This window comes from Mercurialis annua, linkage group LG8 (assembly GCF_937616625.2).
Source record: "Mercurialis annua linkage group LG8, ddMerAnnu1.2, whole genome shotgun sequence".
Classification (NCBI taxonomy): Eukaryota; Viridiplantae; Streptophyta; class Magnoliopsida; order Malpighiales; family Euphorbiaceae; genus Mercurialis; species Mercurialis annua.
In genome coordinates, this window is record NC_065577.1 from 4,005,211 (window position 1) to 4,032,169 (window position 26,959).

The 26,959-nt window shown below is 29.0% G+C and overlaps 2 protein-coding genes and 1 long non-coding RNA gene across 11 annotated transcripts; 1 reads left to right on the plus strand and 2 right to left on the minus strand.

Annotated features, from left to right (window-relative positions):
* Positions 1 to 337: 337 nt before the first annotated feature.
* On the minus strand, positions 338 to 4,695 carry LOC126660671 (guanosine nucleotide diphosphate dissociation inhibitor At5g09550). The gene is made up of 13 exons (XM_050354272.2): positions 4,485 to 4,695; positions 3,819 to 3,881; positions 3,521 to 3,604; positions 3,221 to 3,328; positions 2,780 to 2,952; positions 2,576 to 2,687; positions 2,326 to 2,406; positions 2,161 to 2,223; positions 1,949 to 2,050; positions 1,736 to 1,860; positions 961 to 1,171; positions 805 to 879; positions 338 to 576 (listed from the first exon to the last, which is right to left on the minus strand). The coding sequence occupies exons 1-13, from the start codon at positions 4,569 to 4,571 to the stop codon at positions 520 to 522; spliced, it is 1,341 nt and encodes a 446-aa protein (XP_050210229.1). The 5' UTR covers positions 4,572 to 4,695; the 3' UTR covers positions 338 to 519.
* A 2,006-nt stretch (positions 4,696 to 6,701) lies between these two features.
* LOC126660672 (MADS-box protein JOINTLESS-like) lies at positions 6,702 to 24,629 on the minus strand. 9 transcript variants are annotated; one of them, XR_007635408.2, is made up of 10 exons: positions 24,441 to 24,628; positions 23,579 to 23,804; positions 10,145 to 10,223; positions 9,852 to 9,913; positions 9,623 to 9,758; positions 9,209 to 9,250; positions 8,236 to 8,277; positions 7,711 to 7,838; positions 7,544 to 7,615; positions 6,702 to 6,899 (listed from the first exon to the last, which is right to left on the minus strand). XR_007635408.2 is itself a non-coding variant. In XM_050354273.2 (10 exons), exons 2-9 carry the CDS (start codon positions 23,758 to 23,760, stop codon positions 7,597 to 7,599), a joined length of 690 nt encoding a protein of 229 aa, XP_050210230.1. In that variant the 5' UTR covers positions 23,761 to 23,804; positions 24,441 to 24,628; the 3' UTR covers positions 6,702 to 6,899; positions 7,560 to 7,596. The 9 variants fall into 9 exon arrangements, 5 of the variants coding, with proteins under 5 accessions (XP_050210230.1, XP_050210232.1, XP_050210233.1 ...); XR_007635409.2 differs by having other exon boundaries at positions 6,702 to 7,045; XM_050354273.2 differs by having other exon boundaries at positions 7,560 to 7,615.
* Positions 18,185 to 19,883, plus strand: LOC126660673 (uncharacterized). Its single transcript, XR_007635410.2, has 2 exons — positions 18,185 to 18,441; positions 19,599 to 19,883. It is a non-coding gene; the product is annotated as an uncharacterized LOC126660673 (long non-coding RNA).
* Positions 24,630 to 26,959: the final 2,330 nt, after the last annotated feature.

Sequence of the window (26,959 nt, forward strand, 5' to 3'; positions counted from 1 at the left end):
AAGAATATGAGCTAACTTGATATGAAAAAAAAAGGTTTAGTTTCAATACTAATTAGTTAGTTATTTATAGATAGAGCTCATTTGCTCTTCATTATGTGTGTGCTAGTACTGTATTTGAAGCAGTGTTTTAAGAACCGGACCAACCAGTTGAACCGACTGAAGTTTGGTTAAATTTTAAAAATTGAAAATATGGTTTGTTCTTTTGAATCGAAAAAACTACAGAAATTAATAATCATTGAACCGGTTTATAATTCATTTGATAATTAGAATTTAATATATGTGTTTAAATATTGAGTACAATTTGATATATGAAGCAACAGAGAGAGCATAATGGAAGTCTTTCAAAATTCAATTTAGTATTATTGCTTAAACCAAGTACAAGAATAATAACATATAGTCTCCATCTTTAAAATAAATTAAATCAACGACAAAAAAAAATGACTTATATATAAGATGATTTATATTCTTAGTTAAAAAAAAAAAGATGACTTGTATTCTTGCAGTACTCTATGAATTTTGTTACTCAGCACCAGCAGAAGCACTTGCAGCACTCAAGTCCACAGAAAGATCAAGATTCTGAAACATACAATAACAACTCAAATTATTATTGGCGTGCATGAATATTTCAATAGATTAATATGAAATTGAACAAAATTTATTGGCTCGGTTCAGTTTTTGCACATCTCTAGACTCGAACTCAAGATATTAACGAATTTTTAGTAAAACGAGAATATCAATCAGACCGACTCTCTAGAAATTTATAGTTGTAGATTTAATTTAACAAATAAATTTGTAAGAAGTTACCTTTCCGGTGATCTTACTGTACATTGCAATCACATCATCTACTGTGGTCTCAAAATGTGTTGTTGCATCATAACTCTGCAAGAAAATTTCAAGATTATATAAATCACTGAATTTTTTTAAACACAAACTGCAGATAGAAAATTATAATTAACATACAGTAGATATGAAGCAATTGTCGGCGGCAGGATCATTAGCAGGTTCGTATCTATCACAAGTATCGTAGAATATCTCATCTACAGGACCAAGAAGTTCAATTCCGGGCCTCAATTCCACTTCAGGATTGTCGGTCTCTGCTTCAGTTGAAACGAAAGCTATGTATTTTCCTTTCGATGCAACATTATGATAATAAGAACAGCAGAAGAGGTACCTGCAAGCATGTACAAAGTTAAAAACGATACATTTCATAACTATACCTGGCATGAAAACTTCTCGAGTTCTATGTTTTGTAGTTTCATTTCCAGAAACAGAAACCTTTAAACTCGAAAATTCTATATTTATAACTTATTTTTATAATAAGTATAGTATATGTGTTGCCTGTTTCGGTGTTTCTCATTTCATAGTTTTTATCAAGTCCTACATTTTAGAGTTTGGACTCCGTTTTCAAAAACTCTTCCAACTCGGGAACTCTAAATATAGCATATTCTTATAAAAGAACTCTATTTCTATTTCCTATGACTCTATATTTTGTTAGAAATGCTTATATAACTCAGAAACGCTATATTAGCGACATATTTTTATAAGGAATGTCGTTTTCTGATTCCTGTTTCGACGCTTTCTGTTTCTGCATTTATGTTTCCGTACTTCATATCTAATCAGATTTTAGCAACTTGAAATCATTTGCTTACACCCCCATCATATCAGGAAAATGCAGAATAAAATGATATTGAAAAAGAAGGGGAAAGAAACCGAAACAAAGTTGTAGCAGACATACATATCCCATTTACGACCGAGTTGCTTTTGGGGCAAGATAAGCTGAACCGAGTGAGAATCATTAGTGTTTGGAATAGGATGGCTCATTATACATATAGCACGAGCAACTTTTCCGACCTTCTTAACCTGTTGCAGTAAACGAGTGAATCAATGAGCGCTATGTATAACCGAGCTCATTATCTTCATTTCGGCACATCAATTAGTATGGACTTACCTTACTGGGCAAATATGATGGATCACAAACAACTTTCTTGCATTTTGCAGTCTCTCCTTCTGAAGTCACACCGATAGCTTTTCCATTTGCATCAAACTCCACCTATAAATTTGACAAAATACCTTAAATTAGTCGGAGAATATAAATATAAACATTTAGCTGAAGAAATATCAACAGATATACATAAAATCAACATATAATGGCAGATTTACCTTGCATTCTGGCTTGTTCAGCATGTAAGTTCCACCATATACTGCGCTTAAGCGTGCAAATGCCTGTCAATTGTCATCAAATAAGAACGGTTTTTTCATCGAAATCTACGAAATAAACAAATCAACTAAAAAAGCATTAAAATTGCAGATATGAAAGAAGAAAACCTGAGGCAGTTCCCCCAGTCCGTAGAGGGGATAGATATAAGGCGATCCTCCTTGAAAACGAGCTAGTGACTCTGCATAGAGCTTTACAGAACAAACAGAAAAAGATTTAAAAATCAAGTATAAACATCAAACAATTTCAGTCAAGAAAAAGTTATGTTGTAACTTCAGAAAATAGAAAAAATTGATGAGAATTCTTAAAAGCAAATGCCGATTGCCAGATAACGAAAAGGGCTAGAGGTTACGAGTTTACCTTCATTCTCTTGACAAAATCAAGAGCTGGCTGATCTAAATAACTATCATCAAGATGGAGAGCCAGTGCATGACCAATAAAGTCAATTGTATCATCTTCTAATCCATATTTTCTAAATTAAAAAACAATAACACATATCAATTTACTGTCAAAAAATCGATACGCAATCAAATGTATAGATATATGCATACGAAAGAATCATACGAGATAATCTCCCTTGCAGTCACTTTGTTTAAGTCAAGCCCTTCATGAGACTTAGGATCATCATCTTCATAGTCTTGAACATAAATGAAGAACTTACGAGCACGACGCTTCTCAAACAGTCCCATCAGGGGTGATTTCAGTGCTTCAACATCATTTGCAGGCACTTTGTAGATCTGAAAAGTTGTGATTAGTAAGTAGAAAACTATAAGTTACAAGTTCTTTTTCAGTTTATATGTTGCACGAAAACTTCTCGTGTTACGCTTCAGCATTTCGTTTCCATTTCCAAAAACGCTCCTAAAACTCTATATTTATAAACTATTTTGTATTTTTTGATTTTCCGCACTTCAACCGGAGCTCGAGCTCATAATCTTACGGTCCATATTGCACCAAAAAAAGAGAAAATTGAAAATCAAAACCAAATCCAAAAGTGAATCATAATACCTTTCCTTTGTTGAACACAAAACTACCATCAACTGCCTTGAAGTTAAGATACTTGGTAACATCAGTATGGATAAGAACTTGAACCAAATTCCCATTAGCAATGATGAACTACCAAAGCAATTACAAAAAAAAGGTGAAGAAACCTAACGTAAATAACCGATCAACTATTATATTAAACGCACTTTATTAATTGGTTAATTTAATTCGTTACGTTAGGTGTTGCACTATCAATGGAAAGTTCATAATCCTACGTAAACCGAGTGCATTTACAAAGTTTTAAAATATATCACATATATATACCTTTGGTACCATATCAACATTATACTCCTTACTTGCACCAAGGCTTTCTGGTGGCTGGTCACTTCCCCTGAATCTTTTCCATAGCTTACATTTGCAAAGAGATTAGTTAGACAAATGAAATCAAAATCAAATTTAATTAGGAACATTACTTAACCCTTTGTTTGATTCAATTTTAGCCTAGAATTCATTTAACATAAACATGACACATTATATTTCAGTAACCAAATTAAATACAATTATATTCATTTACAAATCAAAAAATATTTTTGGTGTAATTCATTTGAACCAGAGTAATTACCTGATTAAGATTAAGAGAAGATGATGCTCCTCCATAATAATCATTTTGGTCCATATGCAACACCTGTTATCATATTAATATTCCATAAAATGCGATAATTGTCCGCTTTATAATTTTGAATCCTTTAAAAATATTAATCTGAAATCGAAATAAATTTTCAATACAATTTTTCCCACCTTATCAAAGACGTACAGATCTGCCATTCATCATGCCCACCCATTAAAAAAAAAAAATCACGACTTTTAGCGTATTTTACAATCACAAGACGAATTTTAAAATTTGACAAAATCAATTATCAACTTTTTTTTTTGACAAAGATAAATACCGACCAATCATAGAATTTAAAAACACGGTAATGTGGTTGTATATTATGTGTCCACGTAGCGTTTTTTCTATAAAAAATAGCATGATCCTCTGATTTGCCAAAATAATGGAAATCGATTACTGATTTTATCAAATTTTAAAGTTCATGTTATTAAAACGAAAAACAAAAGATCAAAAACTATGCAATCCAAATTTTCCATGCATAAATGATCAAAAACTATGCAATCCAAATTTTCCATGCAGAAATGATCAAAAACCCAAATTAAAAATCTAAAATTAATAAAACTCAACAATTGGGTGGAATCAAAGTCATAAAGAAAACAAAAATTGAATTGAGATTACCTTGAGTCCATCAACAGAAAGAAGGCCACTAAGAATGCATTCCTTAAGGCCAGTACCAAGAACTATAACATCATATTCTTCATCCATGGTCGATTAATTGTTAATTTGTTGTTAATCCCACAACAATCTATATTAATTCAGAGCATTAAATTAGAAAAATAAATTATGATTAAGATGCAGAAAAATAATAACACTAGAGATGAGTTCTTTTTGAAGTTTTGATGTGTGATATTGAGCAAGTCTTTAGCGGGAACGACCGGTAATAGTGCATAACCATATTATTGTTTTTTTATCACTCTACTTTGAGCGCGTGCCATGCACCTTGTTATTAGTATTAAGGAAAATTAATGGAGAGAAAGAAATAAAGAATATAAGGTTGAAAAAATTAGTGGTATGGATAGTAGAAGTTCAAGGACAATATGGTTGGTAATTTTTAAGCAATAATTTCAAAACTACCCTAATTTAAAAACTTAATTAATTACATGTGTTTAGTTCATGTTTTGCTAATTTCACTGGATACTCACTTTTGAAAAATAAATTTATAAATAACTCTTTTTTAACTCATGTCTCGATCGAGACATGGATTTCCTGATTGAGAACATGCATGCCTCGATCGAGACATGCCTTATTTTCGGAAAAAAATCCCATAAATAACACCATATATACACTATAGAAAATATACTTTGAGATATGCTTTATTGTTTTTTTTTTAAATATCAGATGTAAATGGGGCAAAAAATAAAGTACAAGTGAAATTAAGTTTCAAAAGTAGAGTATTTTATAAATAATTTCAATTTTTTTAAGTTAATGACAGTGAGGAGAGAAGATAGTTCAGGAGATGCCGGTAAAAAATTCTCCTACATATTTCAATATAAAAATTATTGTACAATGATAATGACATGAATATAAAATTTAGATTTATTTTTGAAAAATATTTTATCTTTTGAATTTTTTTGTTTGTGAGCCATATTTTTAAAACTATCAATTTAGCTGGTTTTTTAGTTTGCAATTTCAATCGTTGCCATTTGTACTTTAAAATGGAGTGCATGAAAAAATATAGTTGAACTTCATTTTGTTTCAATTTTCAGTTTAAATTGTAACTTTCATTCTTGGAAATTTTAATGTCAAAAGGCAAATTCTAAATATATGAAAGATGTATTTAATTTTGTTTCTCTCTAATTTGAACAAATATCTAAAATCAAAACTGAAAATAAAATAAAAAAATAAATAAAATAACATTAGTGATATAAAAAAAAATGAAAATGATAGGATATTTTTGGATTATTAAGTTTGAATTTAATTTTGTTAGTATTTAATAATTTATTTATTTTTGATAATTAGGGAGGGGGAGCGCTTGTGGGAAAAATTGAACCCACGACCTAACAGTTTGCTGTCTAGCGTTTATACCATTTGAGCTACAGCTCATTGGTAGTAGTTAATAAGTTTGATAGCAATACATCAGTATATTCAGCTTGTATAGCAAATTTATGGCGCTTCACTTTTAAAAATCTTAAAGGGATCAAATGATTGTATTTTTATTAATTGTTTGAACCAAATAAAAAGAAGAATATTTTCCTTATTAAGTGTTATAAATAGCACTCCTTATTCCACTTTATATCCTTTCTCAGCCTCTCTTTATTTTATTTTTATTTCGTCGCTGGCTATAATCAATTGACTCTAAACTTGAGATTTTGGTGCAACCTCTTGGCCTAGCTCATCTTTTGCAGATGATCTAAATTAATACATAACAATTAGATGATGGTAAAAAGAAGGCGATCATTTTTAAAAAAATTATCTTTATTTAAACTTAATTTTTTTAAAATTTCTAAAAAAAAATTGGGTGGAAAAAAAAGGGTGAACTACAGTTGCTATCAAATGCGAGCAACTGAACTTGAAGAATGACTGCATGAATAACAAAATTTTGAAGTAGAAGGAACAAACAAACAAAAACTCAAAAGTATAAAAACCTATAGAATAAAAAAAGTTTAACTCATTAACCCAATCTTTATCATTTTCTATTTGGTAATAATAACGACAGCTGAACACACGCGTACAAATTCCGTTTAAAAATAGATCGATTAAATCAAATCTGGAAAATGCAATGACCTATTGACTCCTACGGAAGTTTGAAAAATGACCAAATAATAAATAAAATAGTAAAATTCTAGGAGCCTCGAGATGAGTTTGGCCTAAAAAAAAAGTATCAACAGCAGAGAATTACCAAATTCTTCACATGCATACACTATTCTTCTCCATTGAAGTATTATTCTCAACAATCAAAATACATTAAACACGTACCACAACTTCTACTCTACAATATCTACATCACATTTATTATTTTTGGCCGGCTGGTTTTTCAGCCTACGCCGTCCTAGCGTTTTCTGCAATGGTGAATACGAAAAACGACTGGACCAACTGTCATTGAAACAAAAGGAAACCACTTCCGAGCCGGGCGATCCTCAAAGGCTGCAAATTTTATTGCCTAAAGGCTTTATCTACATATTTACATATACACATATCTAATGATCAAGCATCCAAAACTTCATGTGATATTAGTTCTCCTGGAATTGGCAAACAGGCATGCATGAAGCTAGCTAGCTTATAAATTTTTATTTGGGTTTTAAATATAAATTGATGACATGAATAAATTTTATCTTATTCTCCATGAAATTAACACAAGTGTATTGGGTAATGATTCTCAAAATTACTAATTTTTTGTCTCATTTGATTTTGGTGACCAAACTTTAATTTGTTCATTTTAATTATTAAATTTTAATTTTATTTTCAGAAGAGGTTTTCAAGTTAAAGAAAAAAAAAAGCAAATGTGGCAACCGTTTTTTTACTTATTTTTGCCATATTTCAATCAATTTTTACGTGAAACATGTCACTTTATGCATAATTTGACTTGAAATTTTTTTCGCTAAAATGAAATATAATCACTTTATGCATAGTTTGACCTGAAAACCTTTCGGTATAAATTTTAATAATCAAAATAAAATAAATTAAAACTTGGTCACTAAAATAAAATAAGACGACATTTTAGCAACTGAATCAATTACCTCAAGTGTCTTATACCTTTTAACCTTTGTGGTCATATTTCATCCTTTAGGGTTTAATCTTGTAACGGTAACCTGCAGCAATACACATAAACAATTCAAATTGGCCTTCAATGGTGGCAAAACAAAACGTTAAATTTTGAAGAAAATCGTGAAGGTAACAAACCGACCCCAATCGGAGGAAATTGTAGGGGCCTTGATAATCTTGTGGAGGATCTGTTGTGCTGCTGTTATTAGTCATCATAGAATCTAATGACCGCCCTTGTTCAAGAAATTGTATTGATGCATTCATCATCTGCTGCAATATAAAATGTTAGACAGTAGAGTCGAAAATAGGAAAGAAACGGAAACACGAAAACTCCCAGTTAAAAACTTTTTCGCGGTTACCAAATTATAGTGTTTTTACATAACTTTTAAATTCTTATTTTTGGTAATCAAACGTTGATTTTATCGATACTTTACAAAAGTCGGTATCCATTTTAAAACAAAGTATATGATTTAATAATTTGAAAATGAATAAAATATGACGAACAATTCGTTGTCCGCGTAAGAAGAAATTCATGAAAAATCATTTAGCAACGATATCGTTTTTGATCAAATTAAAGTTTAGTTACTAATAATCTATAACCGTTCTGTAAATAAACTATAGCTAAGGAACCGCAAAATATTTTAACCCTAAAAAAAGTCTCACAAACTTGCTGTTTTAGTCGCTCGTTCTCTTCCATCAATATAGCTCCCTGAAAATTAACAACAGATCAACTTTAAGCAAAACTTGAGTAAACCAACTCCAGGCTAATTTAATTTATCACTAAAGATATTTGTCTGCTATGATTTCTTTGGGTTTAGAGCGATAAATTCTTTTTTCCAGGTAGCTAGGGTAAGTTGTGGGTTAAATATCTGGACGATATATAAATTTCATAAAATGTTTTAAAATGACATCTAAACTTCAAAATGTATATTTTTGATATCATATCTTTAATTTTTAGTTTAGACAAAGATATCTTTAGATCAAATTTAACCGGGTTAATGTTATAAAAATTCACCAACTTTACACGTTTTCTCATTTTAATCACGTAGTTTAAATTTTCTCATTTTCATAATCATACACGAACTAGTACTTTTTCTCAAATTCATGCACGGTGTTGAGGTGTCACGGCTCCATTGGTGTAATTCATTGAGGTGGAGGTCATTTTACATGAATTTAAAAAAAAGTGGTAGTTCGTGCATAAAAATGAGAAAATTTAAACTACGTGATTAAAATGAAAAAAACGTGTAAAGTTCGTGATTTTTTTGACATTAACCCAATTTAACCAACAATGTTATTATATTCTTAAAGGGCTTCTGCTAGTATATATCATATTACAATAGTATGTTTCTGCTAATTTGCAAAGTCAACTTAATTTGTTTGGAAAATAAATTGAGATGTTTTTGATAAATATAAAAGATAATGTATTAAAAGAATATCCATTAAAATTCAGGTACAAGTTGATACTATATATTTAAACATTTAGATCTATTAAGTTGTCCTAAAATTTATCAAATATTAAAAAAATGCAATCAAGAACACCATTAATTCAATTTACTGGCCTCAAATTAATCTACAATAATGCCATATATAATACTAATAAATTCTCAAAAAGTCATAACAAAGCTTTAGCTATGACTGACCTTGCTTTTGAGGATATTGATCTCATTTGTAATTGCATCACCCTGCAGAAACATCAAAATCCATCGTATATACAAGATCTCAACAAGCTAAATCAACGAGTAATTGATCCCAAAAGTATCCAAATTATCGTTCCATTGCCTTTTGGTAACCGAACTTTGATTTGTTTCTTTTTTATTATTAAATTTTAATTTCATTTCAACAAAGATTATCAGGTCTATATAATGACGTACGTTTATATTTTCCTGAAACTTATGTGCATAATTTTAACTATTTTTTCGGCCAAATTATTCAAACATGTCAAAATTTTTATGCAAAACAAAATCTGAAATCTGAGTCGCCACATGATATTCATTTTTCTCGAAAAACCTTTCGTTGAAACAAATTATAATTTGGATACTCCGAGTGTCAATTACCTCGGAATCAACACATGACATTGAGTTGTAGCAAACCTTGGTTTGAACAACTCGTTTCAGACCTCGTTCAAGTAAATTTTCTAACTGCTGTAACTCTTCAAGGCTCAACCCTTGTAATTCTTCTCCTCTCATCTGCCTGTGTCATTGCCAAATTATTTCTATATATGCATTAATATTAGCAAGCTAACATAAACTTGCATCTACCATGCAAATAGACCACCAGTCTTACCTTAGTTCTTCCGTCTTCTCCGTTATTTCCTTGCTCAACGAAGTAATCAAACAATTATCAATCTGAAAGAAGACGGGTTTTAAATTTTTACGGTTAATATAAACTTTTATTTTATTTTGTTTTGGTCATGAAATTTAATTTATAATTTCAATTTAGATACTTAACTTTAAAATTACAAACAATGAAAAATTCCTTAATCAAAAAAAAAAGATTATCAATTATTGCTATAGTAAACTGTAATTTCATTTGCCAATTCAGTAATCATAAAAAGGCAACATTGTTTGTTTTATTACCTGAAGGCCAAAAGATTGTTGATCAAACTTCCCAAAGTTTTTTGGATGCAGATTGTACCTTTCGATAACTTGATTCATACTTCCAAAGAAAACAAAGAAACATCAGGCACTCATTTTTTAATGGCTAAACCCATTTTGGGGTCCCTAATAAATATATTGTTTCTTGTTAAAGATAATCCCACATTGATTAGGAGAACAAATATAAATGAGTTTATAAGTGTGAAGGTTCAACCACCTATTAACTAGTTCTAGTTATTTTGGTTATGGTTGAACCTAAACACTCTCATAAGCATGTGGGTAGATTGTCACATTCTCACCAATTTATAATTAATTACTCCCACCGATTTATCAAAAATAATATTTCTAATATTTCTGTTCATTAGGTCTCTCGATTTCTATTTGTCTTCCTCAGATCCCTAAACTTTCATTTTTTGGTTCATTAGATCTTTTAAGTCCTTAAACGAATATACATTTAAGGATCAAATGAATCAAAAATGAAGGTTTAGATACCCAATGAACCAAAAAATAAAAATTTAGGGTTCAAATGGAGCAAAAAAACAAAAGTTTAGAGATCTAACGAAGCCAAATAGAAGTTGAGGGATCTAATAACCAAAATCGTATAATTTAGAAACTCCAAAATAGATTTAGTCTTTTCTAATTTATTATGTACTAAAATGACAAAAAACGCTACAATAGTAAATCCTAGGTGTTTATTTTCAAAAATCAATTACCACTTGAATCATTACACCGTTAAAAAAAGATCTACAACAGTTAACTCTAATTTAAATTTCTAAAATATATATTATGCACTCGTAAATTATATTTTAATGGAGTTTCCCTAATGATGTAGCATGGAAGTCGCAAACAAAAATAATCTATAAGCTGTCAGTTAATAAATAATTCCAGTAAATAGTTTCTAAAGCCTATTGATTTAAAAGGAAGAATACTAGTAGTGTTTAAGTACAACGTCGTTGATTCAATTAATACTCATATTTAAAAGATAATATAAAATGGTCTCAATACATCAAGCTCCATGTCTCATAATGATGTTTAAATATTAAAACAAGCAAAATTCTAATTCGGGCTTAAAAGAAAATGTTGTATTGTGGCTCATCCTAAGCAAAACTTCTCCAGCAGTTTTGTGCCTCAACCGGTTCTTTCAATCGGGTATGTTCAATGATCTAGTTGGTAGGTCTAGTTGAATCCTAAAATTTATCCGAGAGCAAACCGGACTTTCAGTCTTTTCTACCCTGTGGTCTAGTCCATAGGTTCGGTCATAGCGCGGCTGGTTTCCTATTTGGATTAAAAAAACTAATTCATTATGTGTTAAGGCTTTAATTTTATATGAAGGATTCTATTATAAATAGGGGTGGGCATGGACCGGTTAACCGGTCCATGAGGGTAATTTGTAAACCGGTCCATTGTAATACGGTTTTTAAAATTAAAAACCTAAACCTAAAATTTTAAACGGTTAACCGGTAAATTGGTTAACCATAAAAAACGGTTCGGTTTTTTGGTTTTGCGGTTTTTAACCATATAACCATTAGAAAAATTAAAGACAAAAAAAGATATATTTTTAATTCTATTTGATTTTTTAGCAAACAAAAAAAAACTATAGAAATTCAAATTATATTAAAAAAATATAAATCTAAACTATCTTATAAATAGTTAAATCAATGCAAATATTTAAAACTATTATTATTTACAAATAATTTATGAGTAATATTAAAGCTAGGTTTTTATTTTTTGAATTGTTTGTAGTGTTGTTCACGTCCACTTTCTACTATTTATAGACTTAAATATTCCTATTTTTGTTAAGAAAATATTTTAATAAGGAAAACAAATTTCTTTTACAATATTTTCATATATAAAATCTCCTAAAATATATAAATATTCCTAAATAAAATATATGTCAATATATTTTTATATTTAGATTTTATTGTGTATATTATAAAATCAATATTATTTTATAGATCATAAAATATATCTTATTAATTATTAAAAATATATGAATATATATATATAAACCGGTTAACCGGTTAACCACGGTTTTTAGAAATCCAAAACCTAAACCTAAACCATTAACCATGAAAACTAAAAATCAAAACCTAAACCTAAACCGTTGGACCGGTTAACCACATTTTCTGGTTCGGTTTTCCGGTTTCGGTTCGGTTAATCGGTTTGACTGGTTTTTTTGCCCACCCCTAATTATAAATACTACTAATAACTTTATTGTAAACTCATTACAAACATATGAATAAAATTCTCTCTTTACTTGTGGATGTAGATCACATTGATCGAATCACGTAAAAAATTTCGTGATTGTTCATTACCCTTTTCTTGTTTATTTTCTATTACACTAGCAAGTGGTATCAGAGCCTAGATTTCAAATATGAGATTTTAAATATTGTTGATTGAAGAGATCGTAAAACCGAGTTGTGGCATAGGAGGTTTGGTCATATGAGTGAGAGGGGGCTGCCTATATTGAGTAAACAAGGGTTGTTAGAAGGAGCGGAAATGAACACGTTGAAACTCTATGAAACTAGTGTTCTTGGCAAACAACGTAAGGTGAAATTCAACTTTGGCAGGCACAATTATAAAGGCATCTTTGATTATGTAAATTCATATTTATAGGGCCCTACTTGGGTTGAATCATATAAGTGACTCAAGTATTTTATGACCTTTATCGGTGACTACTCGAGAAAGGTTTGGTTGTACATTCTAAAATCAAAGGATGAAGTGTATGGGTGGTTCAAGGAGTAGAAGACCATAGTTGAAAAACATACTAACACACAAGTCAAGACACTCAAGACGGACAACAGGTTAGGGTTTTGTAATGCACTATTCGATAACTTCTGCAGAAAGGAAAGTATAATGAGGCATCACACTGTACAATATACACCACAGCATGATGGGGTTGCATAAGCATTCTCGGTGCATGCAGTTAAACGTGGGTCTTCCAAAATGCTTTCAGACTGAAGCAATAAACACTGCTTGCTATCTGGTGAATCGATCGCCATCAATGGTTTGTTGCTATATGTGGATGATATGTTAATTGTAACTAAGTTTAAAGATGAAGTTGATGATGTATCTACTATGTTTGGCCAGAAAGGAGAACTCGGTAATCTTGCAGGAAAAACTAACATGGGTGCTAACCAAAAGGTGCAGTTTGTAGCTCCAAATAGGATTAAAGGCTAATAAAGAAGAGGTAGAAGAGAGTATAAAAACAAGGAGAGGGAGAAGGAAAATCAAAACACTGATGATGTATGTGGATTATATTGATACAGTTGATAATGATCCTAAGACCTATGTTTTGGCAATAGGTGAGATCATTGATTATGATGAGCCTCAGTAATATATAGAGGAAGTGCATAGTAGCGAGGTATTTGAATGGTTTGTTGCTCTATGTGGATAATATGTTAATTGCAACTAAGTTTAAAGCTGAAATTGATGATTTGAAAGCCTTGATGAGTAGTGAGTTTGAGATGAAGGATTTGGGTGCACCCAAGAAGATTTTGGACATGGGGATTTAAAGAGATAGGAAAGAAGACATGTTGTATGGTTCTCAACAAAAATATATTAAGCATGTGCTGCAATCTTTTCAAATTGAGAACTCTAAGCTGGTAAGTCCTCATATGACACCGCATTGTAAATTTAATATAATGCACTACTTGGTACTGATGCTGAGAAGGAATACATGAGCGATGATCCATATTCGAGTGCGGTTGAAAATTTAACTTATGTCATGGTTTTATATGAGACCTGATTTGGCACATTGTTGTTAGCATTGTTATTAGATTTATGAGTAATCTGGAAAAGGCTAACCGAGAGGCGATCAAGTGGATAATGTGATATTTTAAGGGAACGAGTAGGATATGTCTGGTTTATGGCTCTAATGGTGGTTCTGATGGAATTGTAGACCGCAAATTCTGACAATGGAGGTTATGTTATTTGAAGGAGGTCCCTAAAATATTATATCTCCACACATGTATGAATGTGCTATTAGGTTGAAAAAAACTTTACAATCGATAATTACTTTGTCTACAACTGAAGCGGAATACATGTCATTAGCAGACGGGGTCAAAGAGGGTATGTGGTTACAAGATCTGATTAATAGCTTAGGCTTAGAAGTTCGAAGCCTGTGAGATCAAAGCAAAATGATGTAAGGATGAACTTCATTTAGGATGTCGTGGAAGACAAGGCGTTTCTTATAAAAAAGATAGCCACTACAGTTAATCCGGCGGATATGTTGACAAAGTTGTTACCTACTGAAAATTCCAAGCTCAACTTGGACTTGGTTAATGTCTGCATTGCATGAGGCCTTTACGGGGACATGGATGGTAAAGAGAGGTGATCTTGGTTAACTTTGACTTGGATTTATTATAAGTTTAGGTGCAAGAATTTATTATATGATGTAGTTTGGTGTCCTTTGATTTGCTGAAGAAGGTTTTAGGGTTGATTTTGCTAGATATATTTTCCAAGGTGGACATTGTTGCATTGTATCTCATCGTGAGTAAAACTACTTCAAAAGTTGTGTGCATTAACCGGTTTTTCCAACGTGGTATGCCCAGTGATACGGTTGGTAGGTTTAGTTGACTCTTAAAATTTACACGAGAGCAAACCGGACCTTCAACCTAGTCTACCTAGTGGCCCGCTCCAAAGGTCCGGCCGTAGTGCAGAATTTAGCCTATTTTTGGCACTTGATTTCCTATTTGGATTAGGAGACTAACTCTTTATGGGTTAGTCTTAAATTGTATTTAAAGGGTTTTGGTACGAATACTAGTAATAATCTTATTATAAACTCATTATAAACATATAGAATAACATTCTCTCCTTGCCTGTCAATATAGATCACATTGATCAAATCATGTAAAAACATGTGTGATTGTTCGTTTCTTTTTTCTATTATTTATTTATATTATGCTATGCTAATAGGAAATAGAGTACAAAAATATTAAAAATCAAACATAATAAAAAAAATGGTCGTTCTAGAGTCCAAAAGAATGAAATTTGGCTCAAAAGTGACATACCTCATGAGCAAAACTCATTTGTATTGCTCAGTGGGCCGAATCCAATAAAGTTATACCATAAATCTCACAATTCTATCTTTGAAAAGATTACAAATATGCCATAATATTGTTTTTCGGTCCAAACGCTCCATGAAGTCCAGGTCTACATTTGCATCTACATTTGCATCACCTAATGCTTGGGTTATATATTGTTAGCTTTATTCCCCCTCATTCAGCAAATGGGAATGATTTTGTATTTTGGGGTATGTCTTCTTCAGGTAGTTTTACTATTAAATCAGCTTATTAGCATATTAAGTGGCGGGATGAGGAAGATGAGCGACTGGATTGGAAGTTTGTGTGGAATTGACAGGGCCCTGATCATATTCAAACCTTCCTTTGGCTCGTCGTCCATGGCCGGTTGCCGAATAATGCAGAACGCTTTAAAAGGCATCTTCATACGAACAGATTATGCCGAAGGTGCAATGGTGATATGGAAGATAACCTACATGTTTTTAGGGATTCTTTGTAAGCAAACTAGTTGTGGATTCGTTTGATAGACCATGAAAAGAGGTTTCATTTTTTTTTCTATGGATTAGAGAAATTGGGTGTTTGCTTACCCATCGGGCATATGGTCTAGTAGCAAGTCGGAGGATTTACAGCAGATTTTTGGGGTGGCAGCTTGGAGAATTTAGCAATAGAGAAACCAATCTGGGGTGGGTGATAAGCAGTTGTCAGTAGGACAAATTCTTAGCGATATTCAGCATCTTTTGGAGCATATGAGATTAGCTTATGCTAATAACATTTTACAACGTGGTCAGGTGACTGATAAGCACCTTATATCAGTTAGTTGGAAGTAAGTCCTCCCTCTCAATGAGTCGGATTGATACGGATGGGCATTTAAGCCCATGAAATGAATTGCTAAAGCGAGAGGAATTATTCGAGATGATTTAGGATGTTGGTTTTGTAGCTTTTCCATAACGATAGGCAACAATTCAATTTTAGGTGCAGATTTCAGAAAAATTTATTATGAACTTCAACTGACAACAAGACGATGGCGAATAAAATTAATAATCTATCAACATCGGCTCATTTTTTATATATTTTAGAGGCGATTCATACTCTTTTTTAGAAACCTTGGGATGTTGAAGTACGCCACATTTTCAGAGAAGTAAATTTTATAGTGACCATCTTGCTTCATTAGGGGAAGATTAATTGATAATTTAGTTAACATAAATCTCCTTCTCCTATTTTTATGGAGTGGCTTGTGCATGATTTATAAGGCATTTTATATAGTAAAAATGTTCATATGTAGTGCTTTTTAGGCTTCTGCCTCTTATTCTTGTAACAAAAAAATAGCATTTATGCTTTTCCCGAGACTCTATGACTATAAGGGTGATTTATTAAGTCCCATATAGTTTTGAACAAAGTTCAACACGCCCAAACTTATAATACGAAATCATTAAATTCAATTTATATTTTTTTTAGCAATTAATTCTAATTTTTTTTATTTTTAGGTCAAATTATCCCATAATTATATTTTTACAACGCGTAAAATACAAATCGGAGGTGAGAAATACAAAAAACAAATTAGTGAATTCCTTAATTGTTGAGATAAAATTATCCTAATTTTTTTTTTTGCAATAAAGATATAAATTATCGGGTAATCTGACCAAAAATGAAGAGTTTCGGGGTTAGATGTTTAAAAAAGTACAAATCGGGTTAAATAATCTCGTGTCAGAAGTTCAGATGGCGCGTTGACCCTTTATTCATATAGTTTTGGGATAATTGATTTTAGGAGTCACCAAATTTTTGAGTTATTTTCTTTTAGTCATGAAACTTTGATTAGTTCTATTTGTAAAACTAAAGTTGTAATTTTTAAACAAAAATGATTTTTTTTTATTTGGGTTAATTGCAAATTACATCATGAACTTTATCCTAATTTACAATTATAACACGAACTTTAAAATTTGACAATGTCAGTAACCAACTTTATTTTTTGGCAAATTGGTACACCGATCTAAAGAAATACTGACGTGGACATTGTAATATATCGCCACGTGTCGTTGTGTGATTAGTCGGTGTATCAATTTGCCAAAAAATAAAAATTAGTTACTAACATTGCCAAATTTCAAAATTCGTGTTGTAATTGCAAATTAAGATAAAATTCGTGATTTAATTTACAATTAACTCTTTTTATTTCAAACGAAATTACACCTATGTAGGAAATCGGTGTTTGATTATTTTTATCAAATTATGCCTTATTGTACAAGTAAACAGCCAAGAATCAACTCTACATTTTTATTTTTAATGATCAAATGAAACAAAATCATGGCTTCATGACTAAAATAAATTAATCCAAAAGTTTAATGACTTCCAAAATTATTTAACCTATATTATTATGCTAAAAAGTAAAAATGGTGCAATTTTAGAAATTCCCATTTTAATTCAAAATCAGACCAAAAAACATGATATGTTTTAGGTACGTTATAATCTTTAAGGAATTATCTAGGGCATAACCTATCGAATCCTACTAACTATGTTTAGTCAAAATTAAATATTTTTATATTCAAATAAAAAAGAAACTGGCTAAAATTGACCTTATGTTAAAATTGTTTTGATGTCAGTTTTATAACACGTAAAGGTTTGATTAGTTTGGCATAATATGGAATAGAGGTAGTAAATATTTGATAACTTATTCATTAAATTTAGCTAATGTATATCATCTTAACTGCATGACTTTCATATTTTATAAGAACTTTTCTAAAATATATCACATATGAAAAAAAAATTGTTAATTATTCTTATTTTTTATTAAACTCGAGTTAACCTCAAGTAATTTGGACTTTATTCGAGCTCGAGTTTGAAAAATTAAGGGAAAAATTGAAAACTATCTAAAAAGGGAAAAATAATCCCAAAAATACGGATGGCACACTTTAATTGGGATCAATACTTAATTGACTTGCTAAAACCTTTTTAGCACTTATTTCTTCATATTTTCTTACCCAACACGTGTTTTTCAAAAACACATATTCCCAAATTGAAATTACTTTTCTCAGTTCAAATATTAAATCAAAACTCTCATATCAAGCAATCTTCTTCTTCTTCTTTTTGTCCAATTTTTTCTATATCAGTATAATTTCTCAAATTCTCGTTGAAATAGCTTCCCTAAAATCGATTTGATTTCTAGAACAAGCTCTTAGATCTACCATTGGCAGCTCCTAGGACGACTACCTTACAATCGGTGACAGACTTAAAGAGTAACCACGGTGGAGGAAGTGTCAAGATGAGGTAGTGGTTGTTGGGTTTGTTAGGATTTTAACAGATCTGGGAGTGATGATCTCATTTTGTAGTTTTTACTTCTTTAGATCGGTTTATCCCCTATTTCTGTCACTGTTGCTGTTGTTTTATGCTTTGTTGTTGTTTTTCCCTGTTGTTGCTGTTATTTTTTGCTGCAACTGCTGTTGTTGTTTCGTATTATATTTTTTGTATACTTTTTGTATATTTTAAGTATAACTTCATATAATTTTAGTATATTATCTTTTTTGTATATATAAACGTAATTTAAAGATTAAAATGATAAAATCTCTCCAAATTTTTAATATTATATCGAAAATATTATTCGTATGTTTCTCAGTTTATTATATATACTGATTATTTTATTTTTAATGATTACAATGGTTTGGTATACATTTTGAATGTTTTATGTATATTGTATATTCGTTATATTTATTGATTTGTTATATGTACTGTTTTTTAGATAATTATAATGTTTATTCTAATTAAATTTTGTATACTTTATGTATATTATTAGAATACTTTATGTAAATTATTAGAATACTTATTAGATTTTGTAATACTTTATGTCTATTTGTATTGATTTTAAACTAATTTCATTTTGATAATTACCTTCTATATATTTTATGTATAACGTATATTTATTAAATGTACTGATTTCTTATATGTACTCATTCTTTTTCTTTTCTTTTTTGAAAATAATGATTATAATATTCTGATATTCTTTTTGCATGTTATATGTATACTTGAAAGTAGCAATATGTACTAATTACTATATGAACTAATTCTTTTATTTTAGATGATTATAGTGTTTTGGTATATTTTCTGTATGTTTTATGTATACTAAAATTGCATAATCTGTGATTGATTGATTATAGTTGACATTCAAACAACAGAAGGTAGAATCTTGTATTTTTTTCAACAGAAGGTAGAATCTTGTATTTTTTTTACTCTTTACAGTTTTATTATATACTTTATGTATACTTCGTGTATTCTTTCATCTTTTATACAGTGTTGTTGTATACTTTTTGTATATTTGTTGTATATTGGTACATTTTGTGTTTCTTTTATTACCATTTTCAATATTTTTCTATAACCTATGTATATTTTTTGTATACTTATTGTGTTTTATTTTTTTTCTTAATGATCAGAAATAGAATCAATAGCGGTTATCATCAATTATAATGAAAAAATCAGATTATTTTGCCACCTTATGGGGAAATTACTTCAGGAAGTCCTAAAAAAGAAGATACAAGGCATCATGGGAGAAAAAGACATCAGTAATATGCAAGGTGTAGAAAACAGGGGCATAACAATAAGAGTTGTAGAAATTTGCTAAAGAAAAACATGTAATAGCTTGACATTACTGCTCAAAGTGTTTGTTATACCTTATATACACTTTATGTATATTATTCACATGCCTTTTAGTTTTCTAATTTTTTGTTACAGTATGAATAAAGTTGGAACCGTTGAAGTTTCCATACTTGCCATCAAAATTTAAGCAAAAGCAACACCTAACATGCCAAAATCACTATATAACAATTTAGAAATACTAAAATATTGTTCAACCTCGAAATATGGATCATATAGCTGCATTATAAAACATATCAAATGCACCACATTAAAAAGGATGTAACATGCAGGTATATTTATATACAGTAATAAAAAAAATTGTAACATGAATGATAATGAAATTTCAAAACTAAATCTACAATACCTAAGAAAGAATACATAAAATATACATAAAGAATACAATAGAAAGTCTATCAAATTCAGCAATCTCATTTTTGGTATATTCTATCAAATCTAAAAATGCATAACATAAAGATGGGTATACAAAAAATTACAAAAGAAGACAGACATTAAACATCAAATTATTAGTCTAATAAACATTATGTAACAAAGCATGAAAAAGAATACAGAAAAAAGACATAGAGTATACAATAAATATAAGAAACTCACTTTAAACAATTTTAATCAAATTCTTATCCAAATGAGACATTAAGTAACAAACTATATACAAAATCTAACAAAATATAAAAAAAGATACATGTAAAAAGTCAAAAAGTATACGACTAATATAACAAAATCATTTTCAACAACTTATATAATTTATTTAGCCCAATAAAAGACTTAGCTAGCAGAGTATAACAAAAGAATAACAAAAGTAGGCAGACAAAATAGTATACAACAATAATTTGAACTGAATTTCAAATAGCTAATTCTAAAAAATTTAACCAAACATAATGTAATCTAACAAATAACACAAACCAAAAAGAATACAAAGATTAATATTGAATCGAACAAATTTTACACACTTCCTGATGACATGTAAGAGTCGTAAAAAAATCTACAACTCTATCAATCCTAAAATCAACACTTGATTTCATAACTTTTAAAATTAAAAGCAATCATAATATGAGACAAATAAAAAAAATAAGCCATAGTAAAGCATTTATGGTCTCTCAGGCATTTAACCAAACAACTTTAGTGCACTACAAAAGCCATGAAACAAAATCAAACTATTATCCACGTAAACATCATATTAATCAAATTGATAAATAATTTCTAGTATTAACAAAGAAGTTTGTCCCTTGATTAATACAAAAAATGTTATGAAAAGCTCACACATTTCCAAAACTTTAATTCTGTTACAATAATTAAAAATAAAACTTTTAACATTTGATTGGCAGCAAATGGAGAATGATCAGCTAAACATTGCATGGATTGGACCACTAAAGCAGAGATGGCAACGGCGGTGGAACAACAGAGATGGCAGCTGCGGTGGCAACGAAGGTGGAATGGAGATAGAATTGAGGTGGAACAGAGATGGAATAGCAGAGCGGTGAACAGAAGTGGAAAAACGAAGATGCCATGAAACAAATATGGCAAGAACAGCGAGAAATGGCAAGAACAGTGATGAATTAATGGTAGGGAATTATCGGAGAACGACAGGGATTGAAAATAACGGCGGAGAATTGTCTTTGGGAAGAAAAGCTAACACGGGGAATTATTTCAGCTCTGAATGAAAAGTAAGTGTTTGTTGCAAATATTTGAAACAATCAAGTGCTAAAGCAATTATATTAGATTATTAAGTGTTGACTCAAGAAAAAAAGATCCTAATGTAGTTTTGAGATTATTTTCAATAATCAAGTGTATAGTCTAATTTCCTCAAAAATTAAGCTCACCTAAGGTAGAGCTTGTATAATACATTTGAGTTCGAGTTCTTGGTATAACTCAAGATCGGCTCGGCTAGTGAGACATCTATTTTGTTAAATGATAGATATATTAACACGACCACAAGAAGTAAAAAGCAAAAAATCTACAAATTGAAAAATTAAAAACAAAGTCTCAAACTCTTAAAAAGAAATTTAAACTACAAAAAACATCGTTACTATCATAAACAAAAGAAGAGTTATGATATTTGTAGTGAATCACACTCTTGTTAATATAAGTGAAAACTAAATCTGAATAATCTGCTTCATCGTTATTAAACAATCTCCTAGCTATTTCGAGCTTTCCAAACTTCCCAAACGCTTATAAACTAAACTGTTCTCCATAAATCTCAAAGTTTCAGCTTTGCCCAAAGAGACATACTTATAACAAATGAAGTTTTGTTGCAACTAGTTGGGATGCATTTTAAAAATAAAAGAAGAATATTGACAAGGAAAATATTGTATATGATCTAATAAGCAAAGAATAAAATTACATTTAGAGATTCCTGAGACATGAACTGAAAATGATTTGTTTAGCTTAGAGAAGGTTAGATCTTTTCATTCTGGTTATATGTTGTTTATCTATACTCAAGGTTTTTTACTATAGTCATTTTTTTCAATTTGATGTAGATTTATATAATTTTTGTAGTTTATTTGTTATAGTTTGTATTTTAGGGCAAATGATTAAAACACATCAAATATATAGTACATTGAAAGAGAGAGAGGGAAAAGATTATTCTTTAGGGCAACTAAGAGCAAAACAAGAAGTGAAAGAGAAATTAACTAACAATCAAATCCAAAGAGTTTTTATTTTGTCACTTTAAAATTCATATCTGGGATTTATTTGTTATATTTAGACCATTATATAATTTATTTATGCATAATTAAACACCCGAAATATGATTAAAAATGTAGTCTAATTTAGAAATAATTTGCTACTTTTATATGGATTGATTATTTTCTTAACCAAGATATCCTTTAAATCTTGATGATAGATATATATATATATGGCTATCAAAGACAACAAAAATATAATACTGATTTGATGTAGACACTTTATTATCAATTCTTTAGGGTTAAATATCTTTGCGATTATTGAACGATAATAGAATAGTTACCGATATTTTATTTATTATATTTCGGTAATCTAACTATTATTGTTACAAAAAAACTACATCATTTTAGACTAATTTTCATCTATATGGATGATGGAAAATAATATAATTATTCAACTAATAATGATATAAAAAAATATTAAATTATATAATATTGTTAACCACATAAGTAAAAATTAGAAAATGATCGAGTGACCTCCTATTGTTATAAAAATAATAGTTGAATTATATATCAAAATGTAAAAAATAAAACGTTGGTAATTAATCGTTGTGTAAAAACTTTATAGTTTAATAATCGTAAAAAGATTTATAACCAAAATTCCTTAATATCATTTGTACCGTTGGTTGATAATTTTTGTCCGAATTTGTTGAATATTCCATTCCAATGAATTAGAATTTGTTGGCTAAAATTATATAAACTTCAATTTCATTTTTTTAATGACTAAATTGCCTTATATACCTAATATTTTATGAGTATTATATATATGCAAAATCAAATCTATGTCAGTTTTGTATTCTGTCTAAATATAGAGAAAGTAGTACCATCTCTTCGGAAAATCTAGTGAGTTAACAGTAAGAAGTACTAGAAAATCTTATGGCATATGTAGCAAAGTAAACCAAAATTAATTAGCATATAATAATATCATTGATTAACTGTAATTTTAATTTATCAAAAATCTAAAAGAAAAACATATAATTGTAATCTCTAATTCTCTTTATTTATATATAGTACATATATGATATCTATATGAACAAAAATCAAAAGTATGAAATAAAATGAAAATAAATTAAATGAATTACCTTGAGCTAGCATAATCAAAAAGCTTTCCAGTTGCAGAAAAAACTATGAGAGCAATTTCAGCATCACAAAGAGTAGAGAGTTCATAAGCTTTCTTGAAAAGCCCTCTTCTTCTCTTTGAAAATGTCACTTGTCTTGCTGATTTGTTATCAATTTTCTTGATTTCTATTTTTTGCCTTGTCATTTCCAATCCAATAAAATCAAGAAATCTCCAAATAATTATTCACCCTTCATGCAAAATCACAAACAAAAAATTAGAATTTATCAATTCAAACTAATATAGGATTCAAGAAAACTCCATATATATACCCTTATCATGCAAAAGCACAAAAAAATATATCAAAATTTTAACTCAACTGAAAAAGTTTCCAAGAAAATCTAAAAACCTTAAAGAAAATCCAAAATATAACTAAATCAAGAGTAGATCTTGCTTACAAGACAACAAGAAAGCTACCAAACCCATAAAAAAGACCAATACTATAGCAAACTTAAGAAGATCTACTCAAAGAAATAAAAGATGCTATAAATGGAAAATTCAAGAAAACCATTTTTTTCAAACTGTAGTAAAAGGCAAAAAAAAACATTAAAAAAATGAAGATAAATATTAAACAAATGGAAGAAAATTCACAGTAGACCCCATAAAGAGAATGTTTCTGTAATTAGAAATGCAGATTGTAAACAACAGTTACTGATAAGGGAAAAAAATCATTAAAAACTCATATTTTTTGCTAAATCAAGCAAAAAATATCTGAAATGAAAGAAAATCTGATAAAACCCACTAAACCCTAATAGAAAAAACAGATGGTCATTCAAGAAAAGAAAAAAAAATAGAAAAATTGATGAAGAACAGTTCAAAGAACTTACCCAGAAAGGAAAAAAACACTAATTGTTGAAGCTCATTTGATAAATATTTTATGTAGTGAAGTTTTTTTTATTTGGGTGTGTGTTGTTGAATGTTGGATGGAATGAATAATTGTTACATTTATAGATTCATTCACCAATGGTGTTAAAGGAAGAGAGAGAGAGAGATAAACCTAAAGCTAAGCTGAGTTGAATTAGGAAAAAGATAGATTCTTTTTATAGCCAAGCAGACAAGATGTAGATATTTCTGAATTCTTCTCATTCTTGATAGGTTGATTCAATATTAAATAAAATAATTGATTTTATCCCTTTTTTTTTTCCTTTTTATAGCCGAGCAGATTTAATCTCATTCTTTAAAACATCGTATCGCATATTTTAATGTTTTACGTTTTAATATTGTGTAGTCTATAATTATTTTTTTATTAAAAATAAAATTAAAAAATATGTATTAAACAGCGTCGTTTTGTGTAAAACGACATCACAATACTGGAAAAAAGATATACGTTGCCAAAAGTTAAATCGGTACAAACGTGAAATTTTGGGATTTGATATGCAAATCACCCCCAAAAAATCATAATTAAAACTTTTTAATTTTTTTATGTAGGATCAAATGAGACTGTTAAAATAAAACAGAGAAAATATTAAATTAAAAATTAATTATGTTTTTGTGAATGGATCAGATTGATAGTAATGTAAAAGGCAGCTAGAAATTTAAATCTATATTTTTAATTTAAATAACATATTTCTGTTGGATCGTATGTATATTCCTAAAATATATTTAGATATGTAATTAAATTATAAATTGTAATATATTTTATAATTTTAATATAGAATTTCAATTTTGCATTTTAAAGAACAAACATTCATTTTTTTTACAGTTTAAACTATCAATTGAAAATTCGATTAACTGGTCATGACATGAAATATTGGAATTCAAGAATAAAAAGAATGATAAGATTACGTTCATATCATTACTGATTGATCAAATTTTTGATTGATTATTCAAATTATATAAGTAATATACTGAAATTATAAAATGTGCTATAATACACGGTTTTATTTGCATTTAACCTTTAAAAATATTATATCTTCATTAAAACTATATTTAATAAAAAAACATTAATTATGGGCAGGTATAGTTGTTTTCCAATTAGTTTGGAGACAACAAAAAATCTTAAGTGGGACATTTTAAAACATTTAAAGATTTTTAACCTATTCTCATAAGTAAAATAGAAGAATATTGAACAAACTTTTGGTAATTTCAAATTTGAGATAAATAGTTACTAGCTAGCTTAAAAAAAGTAATAAATATTTCAACTTACCTTGTAGGTATTATAATAGTGATACTTTCATAAATGAAATCGTAGCTACCTCATTAACTTACCCAAAAAAAACAAAAACAAAAAATCAACTTACCTTATAGGTAGTACGATGATGAAATATAATTGTAGTCAGGTCTAACTTTTTAAAAAATAAATAAATTTTTTCATTTTATGTTAGAAAATTTAAATTTTTATAATTACATATAATTTAAAAGATATTTTTACAATTATTTTTAAAATTTTAAATCTAATTTTATAAATATAAACTTTTACATTATTTATCAATTGAGATCTAATTTTAAAATATTATCTTACTTATGAAAACAGTTATCATAAAAAATCGATAAAAAGCGAAATGTTTGGATTTAAAAAAATTAAAATTTTATACATAATTATAGAAAAACCTTTTCAAATCAAATGTAATTACAAAAAATAAAAATTTAATCATAATTGATAAAAAAATATAAATGTTTAGAATTGAAAAAACAATTTAATCTCATAGCTATTTCACTTTATCGGAGAATATCAAATTATCTATTAAAATTTCATTTAATTTTCAATTTAACATAAAATTAATCTTATATAGAACTAGGTATCTATTTTAATATTATATGGAAATAAAGTAAAAGATGAGGCAGTGGTGAGATTTGCTTTACCGTACAAATTGGCCATGCTAGTTTGGCAGCCAAAAGTATGACACATATGTACCCTCGTACACATCACGTCTATTCTCCTATTAATTTTTGTACCACCAAACCAATCAAATCTTTCCATTTTTGATACGATAACAGATTTGTTTTTCCATAACGCATATTTAGGTCCCTTCATTTGTTGTTATTTTCGACATCCGATCCTCTATTTTTATTTATCAATATTAAATTTTTTATACTTTTAATAATAAACGTTTATTTCCCTCCTCAATTTGATATAAAATATTAATTAAAAATAAATTTATAATTTTAAACAAAAACACTCATAGTTTGACTAATTTGGCTCATATTACCTATTTAACTAAAGTGGTACATTTGATAGATCTGCCACGTGTCATGCCACATCAGCAAAAAAGCCACTAATTTTTTTTGATGTTTTCCAAAAAAAAAAAAAATTGTGCTCTGAACTGACACATTTTAAAAATCGTGAATTTTTAAGATTTTGTGTAAAAGATGGTGGCTTTATATATAATTAACTCTGTAATTAATT

Bases quoted from the DNA above. Each gene is read 5' to 3' on its own strand.
- LOC126660672 (XM_050354273.2), bottom strand. From the start codon at position 23,760: ATGACAAGGCAAAAAATAGAAATCAAGAAAATTGATAACAAATCAGCA. The intron at 9,759-9,851 runs GTAAGACTGGTG...GCAATGACACAG, and splicing joins GAGAAGACGGAAGAACTAAG to GCAGATGAGAGGAGAAGAAT. The intron at 8,278-9,208 runs GTCAGTCATAGC...GTTAATTTTCAG, and splicing joins TCAATATCCTCAAAAGCAAG to GGAGCTATATTGATGGAAGA.
- LOC126660671 (XM_050354272.2), bottom strand. From the start codon at position 4,571: ATGGATGAAGAATATGATGTTATAGTTCTTGGTACTGGCCTTAAGGAA. The intron at 3,882-4,484 runs GTAATCTCAATT...ATATGATAACAG, and splicing joins TTTCTGTTGATGGACTCAAG to GTGTTGCATATGGACCAAAA. The intron at 2,051-2,160 runs GTAAATCTGCCA...TCAAATTTATAG, and splicing joins TGAACAAGCCAGAATGCAAG to GTGGAGTTTGATGCAAATGG.